The following is a 16,847-nucleotide window of genomic DNA, read 5'->3' on the forward strand; positions in this document are numbered from 1 at the left end:
GCTCGGGACCGGACGGTTGCCGGTTAAACGATTTGCACGGATAATGGTCCAAGAAATGTCAAACGCATATAAAACATATGAAATTCACTAGTTTTATTATCAATTCACCTAGAATCAATCGATTAATCGTTAGTAGAATATTATTTTAATCAATAACTGTAGGTTTAACAACTGTTCATTAACAAAAATGAATTTCGAAAATACCCCTAGACACTACCGAGCTGCACAAGAAACTGGTTACCCAATTAATTATCGCTGCAACCTTTGCCGTACGTATGAACAGCTGTCAGATTTATGCGCACGGTTAAGCCGCCCGCCGGTTAATCCGTCCCCGGATAATCGACGTTCTACTGTATTTAACAGTCTTAAAAATAAGCCTTAGTGAGAATTAGATAAATAGTTGGAGAAAATAAAGGATGTCAATTCAAAAAAGTGACATTTGCTGAGTGTTCCGGGGATCTCATAATTTTGGGCGCATTTTATTGTACTTTCAATGAAATTACACGTTCAGATAAAGTTCAGTTCCCGTAAGAAAGACTCAAGAAAGTGTCCCCTAAATTGTAAGAACCCTTGTAACCCTTGAACAATCATACTGAAGAAATTAAAAATTATTGTGACGGAAATGAATTATCAGAGTGATGTGGAATAACACTTTGCACACGGTGAAAAACAATCTTCACATTCGAAAGTGAGTTGGAAAACCCTGTAATAGTCAGATGATTTACAGGGTTTTCCAAGTCACTTTCTAATGTGCACATAATTATTCACCGCCTCTAAAATGTTTTTCAACATCTGCCAGATGGTGTATTTGCTACATAATAAAATTAAAGTTTTTACACATGATGATAAACACATCTCAAAAAAAAATTTGCAAACTTAATCTAGCTTGAAACGTGTCGAAAATCATGCTGAAGAAATAAAAAATTAGGATGATGCAAATGAAATACCAGAATAATGATGTCGATTGACATCTTGCACGTGGTGAATAACAACATTTACATTTAATATTAGGTAGAGATAGGTATATAAGAGACGCCCATATATCTAGTGTTAAAACTGACTTAGAAAACCTAGTCATGAAATACAGGGTTTGCCTTACAAAGCGGTCAATAATGCTTTTTACATTGGAAAGTGATTTGATAAATCATGTGTTGTACGAGTAATATGACGTAATTGTTATTTTATTGTATTTCATAAATTTATTAGGATTTAATTTCGACGAAATCGTACGAAATCCTTTATAAAATGTTGACCGAATGGTTCGATAAAATCGTATACGGTGGAACACACTAAACCCCTTTAATTTGCCTGCTGTGGAATCCAATAGGAATTTCCCATGTGCTCGTCCAATAATGGTGTCGTATATTTAAATTCCCAACACATAAAGTTCACTTCTCGGAAGAAAAGAGATAAAAGTGCTTCAAAATTATGAGAATCGTTGGAAAACCCCTGTACTCCTTTCAGTAATTCTTTCCCTTAGCCATTCTTCGATTTCAAATGCCCCGAGAGAGAAAAAGGTTGAAAAAGGATGAAAACGAATTCGACGATCGGTTGCTTCCACGAACAATTTTCCATCTACTAGCTATACCAAATCGCGTTCCCAGTGCAGACAGCTGATCATTTTCTCATTATAAAATATTGATTAATTGTGGCGAGTAAATTAGTTTTTACTCCACATCAGCAACCCACTCACTCCCACCTCAAAGCTCTCTTGAGAAATTCGTTCTAAGATGTTTTAATATTTTATGATTCGCCTCGAATTTCCCACCGGGTATCCGGTGGGTGGTGTTGGTTGAAAATAATTCAAAATAAGGCAAAACGTCTCACATTAAAGCACGTACATGAAGTGGTGTGTACTCTGTTGTGCACTGGGCCGTGCCAGTGTATATGGCCTCATCTCATGCAGTGTAGGGCATCGTTCATCCTTTCAATTGTTGCAAAGGTCGTTGAGGTTACATGGGGTTTGCGTCTGGGTCGTTCGGAAGCTTTTAGAAGCAGCATCACCGGGAAAGCACACCTGTGCTTAGCATGCTGCTACAGTCGGTAAACTTCTCGCGCTAAAACGAGTTCACTTTGTCACTTTGGCTCCACACAGCATTAATTCCTTGAGGGGTGTGTGTGTGTGTGCGCGCGCAATAAGGCACACACCCAGCGGGGCGTTATTCCACCACTCTGGTGCTTTTTGTGCCTTAAATCCCTCCGCCGGTAAAACTATCAGCTAGAATGATTTAATCCGGATGCATCCACGATAAAATCTGTGCACCGAGGGGGAAGAAGGGGTAATGTGGCGTGCAGAATGGGGCAATTTTACATACGATGAGGTAGGGAAGTTGGTGGTACACTCTGTTATGTTGATACAGTGCGATTGTTCCACACCATAAAACACCTGCCCATGCTCTTATGCCTTCTTGCGGTGCTTCCGGATTGAAAGTACTTACCCTTAATGCTCTGTCTTGGTTTTGTCTACTGCTGGGTGTTACAACGCAGCTAAAGGATTATGTTTTTTTTGGCCCATTTTGCCTACACCTGTGCTCCTGTGACGTTGACATTGATTATTAATATTACGGCAGAGATTAAGGGTTAGTCTCCGAAGGCTCGTTGGGGGCTAAAATGGAAATGATTTAATGTTCAACTTCTTCCGATGCACCAAAGATATGGCGGATGCTGCTAATTGGCTTAATCTGCTGTGTAACATGTATTTGAATTTGTGTGTAAGACCTTTTATCATTGTAACTTAATTAGATTAGTTCAGATGTGCAATAGTTGCCATTACTCTATTTATTCAATAATACAACAATAAATTGTTCAATTTTGCTGTAAACTTTAATAACTTCTAAAATTCCTCACAATTTTCGCCACACATTACCTGGGGATGCAAAAAATAGTGATAACAAAGAGCGATAGTTTCAAAAATCTTGAATGCTGTTCCCGAACCATCTAAAACTATTTAAATTGCCTTTTTATATTCCAAATAGAGGAGTTTATTTGAAATAGACAGAGTTTAATAAGTTTAATGTATAATTAAATAATAAATAAATGTATAACCATGCAAAAGTCGAACAAAACACACGAAAAAAATAAAATTGAAAAACTAATAACAAATAAGGTGTCATCCATCAATTACGTAATGCAAAAAAATGAAAATTCTCCTGGGTGGTACATTAAAAGTAGCTAAATCCGTTTTAAGCCGGCATAACCGCAAAGTTTGTTTTAATTAAAAAAAGAATTATCGTTTATTACTCACTTACTAAAAAAACGTTACGTAACAAAAGTTCAACTCCCCCTCTCCCCCCATGTTACAAATCGTGATGTTTGAGAACACCTCTCCCCACCTATCAGCGTTACGTTATTAATGGATGACGCCTTACACATATGGGCCGGTCTGGTGGTACAATCGTTAACTCGTATGACTTAACGACATGCCCGTCATGGGTTCAAGCCCCGTATGGACCGAACCCTGCTATGTGTAATCAGCAAGCCACTGAAAGCCAAGCCCCACTAATGGTACAGGCAGGCATTGACCGACAACGGTGGTTGTGCCAAAGAAGAAGAAGAAGAAGAAGTTATATAGTTACTAGTTAGGGTATTCTAAAAATTATACTGTTTATTTTTTACATATTGTACATCTTCCAATTTTTGATATGCTTAAAAAAAATAAATAAATAAATAAATTATGTCACTAACACGATTAAAGACGTATATTTGTAGAAAAAAACCATCATAGTACAGTAAAGAATAGTAAAGTGTTTTGAAAATTCAAAAGTGTTGGAATTAGTTCCAATGCTAATTAATAATAAGCGAGTAAAATGAATAAAGAAATGAATATAAAAAATTACCACATTAATAAAAACCAACACAATGAAAACAGCACATACAAACTAGTACAGCAAAATCAATATCAAACACAACCCAATAGAAAAATATATTCAAAAATCCAGCATAAACACAATATTTAGTTCAACGTAAAAATCAAATATTTTAAGGCTAAGAGATAGTGGCTAGGACTTATAAAACACATGTGTTTTACTTCTTACAGTCCTTGTTCATTCGTATAAGAAGAAAAATTATCCTTTTTCATTTTGCATTTTCAATTCATCGTAGATACGCTGCAAAGCGAGAAAAACAAGAAGAAATTTTTATTAATGCATGTGTCTCGGAAGAGAAGCATAAAGCCCTCTCCTAGACGTTATCACTCCTTTGTGTCCTTCCGGGTACACAACGCGCGCCTACACAGCATAACCTTGGCAACATCATTTGCCTTTCCCGGTCACCATTTCTCCCACCAGCGCGCACAGCACATCAGAACGAAAAAAGCGTATCCTTATATCGTATCTTATTTGGAATGTTTTTTTTTAAAGAAATATGTTCTATCTCCTTGGTGTATATACAATTTATAATCAACCATCCCGCCGAAAAGAAAGGTGTGGAATGGAAATTTATGGTGGGCTTGTTTTCGAATTTTGGCGAATTTTATCACAAAATGGGTCTGCCCATTCGGCACATGTTGAAGCGTGTGCGTGTATCGGAAAGGTGTAGTGTAGTGTATGTGTGACACTCAAAAATTCAATTTCACACACCCACTTTTCTTGTAATTATGATTTAATACTTCACTCGGTAATGTATTTTTTTTAAACAAAACTGGAGTAAATGTGTTTCTGAAATCATTCCTGACAACATGATGATGATGATCATTTACCAGCCATTCACTGTGACCTGACTATTCGTTCGAACGGTCGTTGTGCAAACATCATTTGCTAGATTGAGCATGGTGGGGCCAAGCCAGGTTTAATTCCGGGCCTGGTGTGTACAGTACCCCCAAGCCCAAGCGGGCACGATTTCCGACGATGAGCGAAGAGTGCAAAAAATCATTTGTGGGTGTACTGCCTGCCGGAAAGAGCCGGTTGGCGTTGTCCATCAATTCACTTATCGATTTGCAATTAATTTCACGGTCTGTCTTCTATCAATAACAGCGCGTGTGTTTGAACGTGTGTCCTGCATCGAATCGTTGATCAGCGTTGATTGTTTTTTCTGTCTTTCACCTCGGTTTGTGTACACGAACACACATCATCCACACTGTGCACCTCAGGTTCTGATTCATTTCCCACCCTTTTTCTCTCTATTTCTTCTATTTGCAGATCACCGGGCTGGTCGTGATTGTTACGGGAGCCATCATTCAATCGAATTATTACCATTACTCGAACTTTGTCGGTAAATATTTACCATAATTGTGGTGCCTGTCCCGGCGAAAAAAAAAGGAAACCTCGTGATGGGCATACAAATTGACCTACGGACTGTTTGAACTTGAGCCTGATTACTTGCTTTCTCTATTTCAAGGTGACAACTTCTGGACCGCACCGATCGTACTCATCGTCATCGGGTCGATCATCTTCGTCGTGGCATGCTTCGGTTGCTGCGGTGCCGCCAAGGAGAGCCCGTGCATGATCATCACCGTAAGCTCACGCCATTTCCCTCCCAATCACCGTGAGCAATGATTCACTGACCTTCTTTTCTTGTCTCGCTTGTTGGCCAGTTTTCCATTTTCCTGGCACTGGTGTTCCTGGCCGAGATCGGCATCGGCATCGCCGGGTACTACAAGCACGAAGAGCTGAGCGGCATACTGGAGAAGGGCTTCAACAAGACGCTGGACAGCTACGCCACGGACAAGGGCGCCCAGGAGGCGTGGAATCTCGTGCAGTCGGAGATGGTGTGCTGCGGTATTAAGGGACCGGAGGACTGGGAACCGATCTACAAGAACGACACGGTGCCGCGGGCCTGCTGCCACCGGATGCCGGTCGGTGTGAACAAGTGCACCAGGGAGTACGCCTCGACGGAGGGCTGCTTCTCGAAGCTGTCCAGCTATCTCGGCTCGAAATCGCTCATCCTCGCCGGCATTGGCATCGGGTTGGCCATTGTGCAGGTAAGGGGGATGAGGGAGAACTGTGTGCTTTAAAGTTGAACACGAGGAATTAATGTTTAAAATCAATATCGACACGGGGGCCAATAGTGGTGTTTGTTTAATGTCAGCTTGCTGCTGCTTGACCTCTGACCTCGCATTAATTATGTTTATGTTTAATTCGTTTTTTGCATGAAAATGGATTTAAAATTTCATTTCATTGAGTGATTTGTAATTGAACCCCATAAAAGTATATTGAAATATTAAGTTTATTATTTTTAAAAGGAATCAAACATTTATTTTTGTTATTAATTTAAATGAATATTCTGTTTTTCGTTCAATCTTCTTTTCCTATCGAAGTAAAACCCTTAGGCGTAAAAAAACAAGCTCCTTACACAAGTATAGGAAGTATTTAATGAACAAATGCATGCTAAAGTGGCCAGACAAACTTGCTCCTCCTCTTCCGTCGGAAGCACACACGCCGGACTAGAGAAATAAAATGATGAAGTTGTAATAAAATTTGATTTAAAACTTTGCCATATTGAGGAGAATCTAAGGGATGAGCTCAGCGCAACGACAGCAACGTTGCAAAATGTGTGATGTGAACATCCATGCCGGTGTGTTTGTGTTAACCGCGGCAAAAATCAACTGGCGGGTATGCAAACTAAACCATTGGACCCCGTTTTTTCCCTGCCGGTACATTGTGTTTGGACATGCAAAACATTCTCTGTGGGTTGTGGCATTCTGGGGTGGGAGCAAAATAGCCGACACAGTATGCTGATATCGTGTGGTTCGTTTGCTACATTGGGCCTGTAAAACCGTGTGGGCTGTATGGTAATGAGCGTGTTTTGATTTATATTCCCTTTTTGCGAGGTTTAGAGGTTTTGGTCATGTAGATAATTTCTTTATTTTCTATGAACTCAATCCTTGTATAAAAATTGCATGCTGGGAATGTTTTTAGTGTTTAATTTTATGTTTTTTAAATTCTAATTTTAGCTGATTGCTGTCCTGCTGGCCTGTTGTCTGTATGGATCCTTCCGCCGTCAGTACGAGACCGTCTAAATTGAAGGAGCAGAGAGAGAGCATTTTAAGCGAAGAAGGCGAATACACGACATCCATCTTGAATGCAATAACATCACCAAACCACATACACTCTATCTCTCTTTCCCTCTCAACTGTCCCACACGGTTACATTCCTGCTACCGAATCAATCGAAACAGTATGGACAAGTCGATTTAATATCATCTCATTACCGATAAACCCCCCAAAAAATGAAACTCACCTCTAACTTTCCTCTAACAGAAGGAAGAATGCAGAACTTTAAAATATTCAAGACATTTCTGTTAGAAATTACACAACAACAGAAACAACAACAGGCTCAGAAAAAAAACCCGGAAAAAGAATACCATTTGAATACCTCCAACTCCACCCGGTGGTAGAGCAATCCCCAAAGGCACTATCACTACCCGTTCCCACCTTTATCTCCCAGCCAAAAGCACACCAGCCAACCAGACATTCGAATGTGGGAACAAATGAAAATCAATAATTTTTCGCTGTATCGATAGAGTATCGAGAAGTTGTTTAATGAAAAGAAGAAAAAAAAAGGGAAGGTGTAGTACACGCGGTTTAGAGCGTCGTCCGAATGCGCGCATTTATCAATACTATGCATCCCTCTAGAAAGCAGAGAGAGAGAGAGCAGCAGCAGCAGCAGTCCCCCCTTGAAACGTTACGTGCTATGCACGAAGAAGTACCATCATCACTACTTTGGTCCATAGTATAGCGATACACACAGTTATAGTATAGCAGACAGTCGTAGTTTCATCAAATGCTAACGTTGATAAGAAGATAAGAGAAGGGGGAAAAATGGTAGCCGATGTATAGGAGCGAGACCAATAGGCAGGAGCAAAGAGCGCCCAGAAGAGGTAGCAGCGAACGTTTTGCATTTTATTTCACGCTTTAGATGGTGTAGAAAACTCCTTAACCACACACACACACTCACTGTGAAACTTTTTAACATTCCCAACTGATGTGTGTCCCACTTAGTGTGCTATTGGCGCACAGAATCATGCTGTGTGTGTGTAGATAATTCCAAAAAGTGAACCACCAACCAAGCTTAAATGTCGGATCGAATATCGAATAAGCCATGTATGCCGTTACAACAGTCTATATGTGTATGAATTTTACAGATATATACATTTAAATGTAGATCGTGATCGGATACAATACGTTCCACTAACATTTACAGAAGAGGGATTTTCAATGTTTTGTTTTTTTCCATTTTAATAGCTTTTGGAATTTCGGAAGATTCGGTAGAGGACAGCAAACAACAGAAATTGAATTAAAAATGAATTTAATATTACCACGTTAAGGCTGGCGTTAAAGCATAGCATTTATTCTTGCATAAAATCATTCCATTTTTTATTATACTTTCCATAAACATTCTGGTGAAGTGAGAGGAAACGTTTCTTATAACGATTAGAAACTATTTTCTATTCCAACTGTCACATTTGTTTAAACCTATTAACGGAAGTTTTAAACTTGCACCGAAAATGCACTGGAATGCAATCGGGAGGGAAGAGGGAAGGGGTTTGATTGCACACGGTTTGAGAAAATCATTTAACACTCACATACACAACCTAGGATGTTGGTTTGATTGGTTCGATGCGAATAGGAATACATTTTTAGGTGTCCACTGTGTGTGTGTGTGTGGCACGATTACACAAGGTTTTGCAATTTATATTGGCACGTACACCTTCCCCTTTACCTTTTTACACACCATCACGAAGAATCTCACAATGTTTGCTAAATAGTAATAAATAGGAGGGAAATGAAACAGCAGAAACAAATTCATTTTGCATAGAGGATTGTAAGAAAACAATCGCTCCTCGTTCTCTCTCTCCGCCCAAAAAAGTAGGTAACAGCAGGCACCGCCATAAGTGTAGTGCAGTAGAAGAAGTACAGCGCTATAAATGTGTGTCTGTGTGTATCACGAAGAACAATATTGTTCAATTTTAGTAATGCATTACGATTTGCGTATGCCCTCAAAGATCGATTTATCGCAAACATAATAACGAACGAAAAGAAAAACCCGGGCAATGAAAGAAGGAGGGCATGCAAACGTTTTTTTGGTGAAATACATACAATACATAAATGAAACTATTTACAAAAGCTGCTCAAAATATACGGAAGAAAATATATAATAACATAGAAAGAGGTTTTTTGTTGTAACACACAATCACACACACATTCTCTGTTGTTTTATGAATATGAAACATTAAAAAAACAAGTGAAATATTTTTCTCGTTTTTAACACCACATCCACCATTTAACAAGGACGAAAAACACAAGGAAACATAAATAATTAAAAAAAAAACACTGTAGTCAGTAGGAAGTATTTTTGCTATTTTTTTTTCCTGTACCGGTGGATGAATATACATTATTATATTTTACATTTTTTCTGTGTGTTGCATCAATGTATTTCTCAGTAGAGGTGTGTGGAAGAAGCAGAGCAGCTGTGTTAATATTTTTATAAATGTATTTTACTGATTAATTGCTAGAGACACTACCTACAATAAAAATGAAAGGTGTAGGCCGATACACGGCTAAACTGAAAATAGGGTAATTTGATTAATTATTATCAAAGAAAGAACGTATAAATATTGTGTTTTTATTATCTATTTTCTATTCCTTTTGACTCTGCGTAGAATTTGAGAAAACTAGGTAATTTGGCCAGGTTACAAGGCTACGCAAATAAACTTCAAAAATCCTCTTTACCGTAAAGATTACGCCGAAAAGAATGGCCTCGAAACCCAGTTAAAATAAGGTACTTATGACCACCCTGTTGCAACAAGGCAACAGGATTCATTCTTTCACCCGAAGTAAATTGTTTTTTTTTTTTATTAATTAAAAACAAGCGTTTTAAGCATCGTTACTTTTTTGGCTAAGCTAAAAATCCGTCGCGTATCTTGGGCTTAGGAGAAAGAATGGACTTGCTTCTCTCCCGCAGCTACGATCGTAAGCGTTCGGGTATACTAGGCCCGATAAGTGTTCAACGTTGACCACATTAAACACGACCCGTGTCGCCCTCTGTCGGTAATTAACGGAAACAATATCTTGCGGGCAAATCGGTCGATAGTAACACCACCCCATAGGAGACCTAAAACCAAAACCAAAACCATACTGGTCCTGACATCAACACATCATCTCTTCTGGTTACCAGTCATACCAATACTGATCCAATACTGATACTCCAATACTGATCATACTGGTCCTCGAACTGATCATGTACCCATGGCTGCCTTGTAACCTATCAAGAACTCATAACGGTCCTGGAATTTATCATCAACCCATACCGGTACTGGAACTGATACTGAACCCGTACCGGTCCTAGAACCGATCATAAACCCATACTCGTACTAGAACTGATACTGAACTCATGGCGGTCCTGGAACCTACCATGATCCCATACCTGTCTTGAAACCTCTCATGAAATCATATCGGTCCTAGAACTTATCATGAACCCTGCCTTGGAACCTATCATGAACACAAACGGGTCCTGGAAACTTTCATGATTCCATACCTGCCCTGCAACCTATCATGATCCCATACCTGCCCTGCAACTTATCATGAACCCATACCGGTCCTGGAAACTATCATGAACAGTGGCGGATCAAGGGTATCGGGGGCCCTAGGCGGAACGACGAGTTGAGGCCCTCTGTAAATGGTAAATGTTGTTGGGGGGGGGGGTAGCGGCACTAAAGCTGCTGTTGGGAGATTGAACAGTAAACTTGAAATGCCGTCGGGGCCCCCTTCGATCATCAGTCGCAAACTCTTCAATTTTTGCTGACGGAGGGGGGGGGGGGGTGCAAATGATTCGCCAACCTCGGGGCCCCATCGGCCATCCTTCCGGGGGCCCTTGTCGCTAGTACTCTGTCCATACGGCATACTATACAATGGCGATCTACGGGGCCCCTAAATCGGCGGGGCCCCAGGCGACCGCCTAGTCCGCCTACCGTTAGATCCGCCGCTGATCATGAACCCACACCGGCCCGGGAACCTATCATGAACTTATACCGGTTCTGAAACTGATACTGAATCCATGCCGGACTTGAAGCTGATACTGAACCCATACCGGTCCTGGCCCTACTAATGAATCCATATCAGTCCTGGAACTGAAAGTAAACTGGATAAAGGACCTGGAACTGATACTGAACCCATACCGCTTGGAACCGATCATAAACCCACAATGATCCAAAATTGCTCTCGATTTCATTAATATACAAGAACTGTATCTGGAACTGTTCCGGATTCAGATTCGGAACGATACTAGAACCTGGTTTGGATATGGAACCGATACAATTCCAGTTCCAGTCGAAAAACCAAACCCGCTGGTAAATTTGTAGCGTAGGAATTAGCGTAGGGAAGTTAGTAGAATTTGCACACTGATCCTTTCGAAGTTGGTTGCCAACGGTCAATTCAAATATCGCCGTTATTTTTATTTCCTTCCAACTGTCAAACATTATGATCAACACAGCACCCACCGTTGTCGTCACTCCCGTTGACAGAGCGTACTGTAAACAAACTCACCCTCATTTGCAATCGCATTGATTTTCTTCTGTGCAAAAGTGTTTTTTAATTGTAAAATGTTAGTTTTTCACCCCGATCTGTTCGTCTAATAACGTTCCCTTTGCTGTTTCATTAAGCCGCATCGTTAGTGCAATCCGAAAAATGGAAAACTTTACAGCGGTAGATAAGCTGGAACCGGACCAACCGAAAGAGGGTCGTTCCGGTGGCTTGGTGCTGCGCCGAGACAAAGGTGAAGATGATATCGTGTTTAAGCAACCGCAAACGTCGCTCCTGGGACTGGACAAACTTGCCGCAGCCCGCCGTGCCCAGCAGAAAAAGGCTAGCAAACTGTCCTTCTACGGGCACGAGGCGGACGATGGCGATGATCCGGACGAACGCGGGTCCGAGCGGAGAAGGAGGGAGCACCATTCTTCATCACGAAAGCATCGCGATTCGGAGGAGAGGCGCGACAGGGAAGGTAGCGAGCGCCGTAAGCGCAGCCGACGGGAGGAGGAGGATTATCATCGATCAAACTCACGAAAGTACCGAGAGCGTGCGGTCGAGACGCCTTCCTACAGTGGCGGTGTGAGTGACGTCGCACGGCAGAAGCTGTCCAGCAAGGGGTCGGCAGAGTATGATGCGCACCGGAAGAAGGGCAGCCTGTATGCGACGTCGAAGGATGAGCATCGCCGGCGAGAGCAATATCGTCCACCGAGCCTACGGTCCGGATCGGAATCGCGACGAAGGTATGTTGTGCTTAGTTTTTGTTGCTTTTAATTTCCACCGCTAATGGACCTTCTTGTTTTGCTTCGTCACACAGCACATTCTCCCGGTATGAGCCAAGCACTCCGCGCAGCAGACACCGTTCGAAGCAACCGTCCAGCTCGAACTGGACCGACGACGAGGATGAAGATGGTGAACCGTCCGGACAGCGCTCGTCCTGGGACTTCCCGACGCCGAAACCCTTCTCCGGTGCCGAGTTCACCGAAGCGGACCGCGAACAGTGGAACGAGGAGCAGCTGCGCCTCGACCGCGAATGGTACGGCAGCGATGACGAGCGGCAGATGAACGAATTTTCTGAGCTCAACTCCCAGTACCTGCAGCAGCGCGAGCAGCAGCAGCAGTCGCGCAACAATCGGCGCATTTCCGCCCAGCAGCGGCAGATCAACAAGGACAACGAGCTGTGGGAAAAGAACCGCCTGCTCACGTCCGGTGTGGTAATGTCGGTGAACGTGAACGAAGACTTTGACGAGGAAGCGCTCGAGCGGGTGCATCTGCTGGTGCATCATACCGTGCCGCCGTTTCTGGACGGTAGAATTGTGTTCACGAAGCAACCGGAACCGGTCGTGCCGGTGCGCGAACCGACCAGCGATATGGCAATCAACGCACGCAAGGGAAGCGCGCTGGTGCGTACGTACCGGGAGTTGAAGGAGCGCAAGCGGGCGCAGGCGAAGCACTGGCAGCTGGGCGGCACGAAGCTGGGCAACATTATGGGCGTGGCAAAGGATAAGGACGAGCAGGATCCGGCCGACGGGGACGATGAGGCGTACGATTCGCGCAAGGATCAAAAGTACGCGGACCACATTGGCGGGGAGAAGGGTGAGTTTGCGCCGCGCCGGAAGACGATCCAGCAGCAGCGCCGCTCGCTGCCCGTGTTTGCGGTGCGCCAGGACCTGCTGAACATTATACGCGAGAACTCGATCATCATCATTGTGGGTGAAACGGGCAGCGGCAAGACGACGCAGCTCACGCAGTACCTGCACGAGGACGGGTACAGCCGGCACGGCATGATCGGCTGTACGCAGCCGCGCCGTGTGGCGGCCATGTCCGTGGCGAAGCGCGTGTCCGACGAGATGGACTGCTCGCTCGGGCAGGAGGTGGGGTACGCGATCCGGTTCGAGGACTGCACGTCGGAGAAAACCGTCATCAAGTACATGACGGACGGTATACTGCTGCGCGAAAGCTTGCGCGACAAGGAGCTGGACGGGTACAGTGTGATCATAATGGACGAGGCGCACGAGCGCTCCCTGTCGACGGATGTGCTGTTCGGGCTGCTGCGCGAGATCGTTGCCAAGCGACGGGATTTGAAGCTGATCGTCACGTCCGCCACGATGGATGCGGGCAAGTTTTCCAACTTTTTCGGCAACGTGCCGACGTTCACCATCCCGGGCCGTACCTTTCCGGTGGACGTGTTTTACGGGAAGAACGTGTGTGAGGATTACGTGGACGGTGCGGTCAAGCAGGTGCTGCAGATCCATCTGCAGCCGACCGAGGGCGACATACTGGTGTTTATGCCCGGTCAGGAAGACATCGAAGTGACGTGCGAGGTGCTGGCGGAACGGTTGGGTGAAATCGACAATGCGCCGGAACTGTCCATACTGCCGATCTACTCGCAGCTGCCGTCCGATCTGCAGGCGAAGATCTTTCACCGCTCGGCGGACGGGACGCGCAAGTGCGTGGTGGCGACGAACATTGCCGAGACGTCGCTTACCGTGGACGGCATTACGTACGTGATTGATTCGGGGTACTGCAAGCTGAAGGTGTACAATCCGCGCATCGGCATGGACGCGCTGCAGATCTATCCGATCTCGCAGGCGAACGCGAACCAGCGGTCGGGCCGTGCGGGCCGTACCGGGCCCGGCCAAGCGTTCCGGCTGTACACCGAGCGGCAGTACAAGGACGAGCTGCTGCATCTGACCGTGCCGGAGATTCAGCGTACCAATCTGGCCAACACGGTGCTGCTGCTGAAGTCGCTCGGGGTGAGCGATTTGCTGCAGTTCCACTTTATGGATCCACCGCCGCAGGACAATATACTGAACTCGCTCTATCAGCTGTGGATTTTGGGTGCGCTGGATCATACCGGGGCGCTTACGCCGCTGGGGCGCCAGATGGCCGAGTTTCCGCTCGATCCACCCCAGTGCCAGATGCTGATCGTGGCCAACGAGATGGGATGTAGTGAGGAGATTTTAATCATTGGTAAGGCGTGCAAGACTTTTGGTGTTTGTTTTTCATTAATTATAATGTATTTTTATTTAATTTCAGTATCGATGCTTTCCGTGCCCTCGATCTTCTACCGTCCCAAGGGACGGGAGGAGGAAGCGGACAGTGTGCGGGAAAAGTTCCAGGTGCCCGAATCCGACCACCTCACCTACCTGAACGTGTACCAGCAGTGGAAGATGAACAAGTAAGTGTGCCCCCCCAACGGCATCGAAGATCGACCTAATGACCGATGGCCTTTCCGTTTCAGATACTCCGGCTCCTGGTGCAACGAACACTTCATCCACGTGAAGGCAATGCGCAAGGTGCGGGAGGTGCGCCAGCAGCTCAAGGACATCTACAGCCAGCAGCAGCGGCTAACGCTGAAATCGTGCGGCACCGACTGGGACGTGGTGCGCAAGTGCATCTGCTCGGCGTACTTCTACCAGGCGGCCCGGCTGAAGGGCATCGGCGAGTATGTGAACCTGCGCACGGGCATGCCGTGCCATCTGCATCCCACCTCGGCACTGTACGGGCTCGGCACCACACCGGACTACGTCGTGTACCACGAGCTGATCATGACGGCGAAAGAGTACATGCAGTGCGCGACGGCCGTGGACGGGTACTGGTTGGCCGAGCTGGGCCCGATGTTCTTCTCGGTGAAGGAAACGGGCAAGAGCGGGCGGGACAAGCGGCGCCAGGCGGTGGAGCACCAGAACGCGATGGAGGTGCAGATGCGGGAAGCGCAGCAGCAGATGGAGCAGCGCAAGCAGGACGAGGAGAAGCACAAGTTCACGATCAAGCAGGAGATCGTGACGCCGGGCGCAACGCCGCGCCGTACACCGGCACGGATTGGGTTGTAGGAAGTTGGAAGCGGAAATAAAAGGAAACTAACAGTGTTTTATTATTAATAATGATAATGGTGATTTTGAGAGCTCTTAAAAATTTATTAGAACTTTCAACTTGAGCTTTAATTTAATCGACTCCGATCCGACTCCGATAAATTCGGACTTCGGAAGGTAGGTCCGCCCAGCATTATCGGGAGTCGTGCTGAATCTTCCGGAATCGTCGTCCGGAGTTCAGAGTTGGAGTCGTCGGGAGTCGTCCGGAGTCGTTGGGAGTCAGAGTCATCCGGAGTCATTTGGAGTCATTCGGATTCGTCCGGAGTTGTTCGGAGTCGTCCGGAGTCGTCCAGAGTCGCCCGAAGTCGTCCAGAGTGGTCCGAAGTCGTTCAGAGTTGGAGCCGTCCGGAGTTTTTGGGAGTCGCAGTCACCCGGAGTCGTTCGGAGTCGTAGTCGTCCAGAGTCGTCCGGAATCGTACAGAGTCGGAGTCGTCCGGAGTTGTTGGGAGTCTGAGTCGTTTCGAACTGTTCGGTGTTGGAGTGGTCCGGAATCGTCCGGAGTCGTCCAGAGTCGTCCGGAGTCGTCCAGAGTCGTCCGGAGTCGTCCAGAGAGGTTCGGAGTCGTTCGGAGTCGGAGTCGTCCGGAGTTTTTGGGAGTCGTCCTTAGTCGTTTAGAGTTGTTCGGAGTTCGAGTTGTGCGGAGTCGTTCGGAGTTGTCCAGAGTCGTCCAGAGTCGTCCAGAGAGGTACGGAATCGTTCAGAGTTGGAGTCGTCCGGAGTTTTTGGGAGTCGGGGTCATCCGGAGCCGTTTGGAGTCGAAGTCGTCCGAAGTCGTGCAGAGTCGGAGTCATCCGGAGTCGTTGAGAGTCGGACTAACACTGGTCGGATCCCAAGCGCCACAGATTAAGCTTAAACGACTGGAAAATTTAATATCCATAGAAAAAAAATGAAAGCTCCACAGCTTCATTGGTTTGATCAATAGATGGCGTATTAAAACTAATCATTATATTGCTATCCTTTTCTTGCAATGTGTTTCGACAAGTTTCATCTTATCATGACCTATAAAGCCTTCTAACTTTCCGAGCAAAAATCTATATGAATGGTCGTGTGGTCAGATACGTGGGTATCAACACCATCGACCATTATTCAAACCTCACTTGCTTCAGTGCTGGTGATTTACATTGGAGTTTAGTATTTAAACAATCGTATTGCCGTTCTAGTTCTAGCGATGCATAACTTCAATGCGAAACTATACAACATTACAGAGGAAATGAGAAAGCTCTCCTCCAAGCAAGGAAGCTCAACTGGTTGGGTATCCCACAAAAAGATGGCGCCACCAGCTTTTTTGCTATTTTTAGAATACATGAGTCGTTTGCCGTCTGCTAAACGAAGTCTTTCTATATTCCGTTTAGGTAGAGAACTTGAGTCGTTTAGAAGCCGTTTAGTGGTCGTTTAGTGGATTTGTGGCACTTGGGATCGGAGTTGCGGGTGCGCTCCAAAGAGCACATCACTAAGCCGAATCATGCCCATGTTTTACATTTTTATCATTTTCAATGCGCTGTATCGTTCTT

At 45.0% G+C, this 16,847-nt stretch overlaps 2 protein-coding genes across 6 annotated transcripts in view; both read left to right on the forward strand.

The window, feature by feature from the left end:
• LOC120900018 (CD63 antigen-like) overlaps positions 1–9,507 on the forward strand; it is an 89,327-nt gene extending 79,820 nt beyond the window's left edge. For all 5 annotated transcript variants that reach the window (XM_040306491.1, XM_040306493.1, XM_040306494.1 and 2 more), the window contains 4 exons: positions 5,136–5,208; positions 5,335–5,450; positions 5,531–5,917; positions 6,890–9,507. In XM_040306491.1, coding sequence (XP_040162425.1) covers positions 5,136–5,208; positions 5,335–5,450; positions 5,531–5,917; positions 6,890–6,955 — 642 coding nt within the window. In that variant the 3' untranslated portion in view covers positions 6,956–9,507. The remainder of the gene's footprint in view (positions 1–5,135; positions 5,209–5,334; positions 5,451–5,530; positions 5,918–6,889) is intronic.
• A 1,962-nt stretch (positions 9,508–11,469) lies between these two features.
• Positions 11,470–15,351, forward strand: LOC120902878 (pre-mRNA-splicing factor ATP-dependent RNA helicase PRP16). Its single transcript, XM_040311952.1, has 4 exons — positions 11,470–12,204; positions 12,279–14,434; positions 14,501–14,642; positions 14,706–15,351. Exons 1-4 carry the CDS (start codon positions 11,621–11,623, stop codon positions 15,295–15,297), a joined length of 3,474 nt encoding a protein of 1,157 aa, XP_040167886.1. The 5' UTR covers positions 11,470–11,620; the 3' UTR covers positions 15,298–15,351.
• The last annotated feature ends 1,496 nt before the right edge of the window (positions 15,352–16,847 follow it).

Source organism: Anopheles arabiensis, chromosome 3 (genome assembly GCF_016920715.1).
Source record: "Anopheles arabiensis isolate DONGOLA chromosome 3, AaraD3, whole genome shotgun sequence".
Lineage (NCBI taxonomy): Eukaryota > Metazoa > Arthropoda > Insecta > Diptera > Culicidae > Anopheles > Anopheles arabiensis.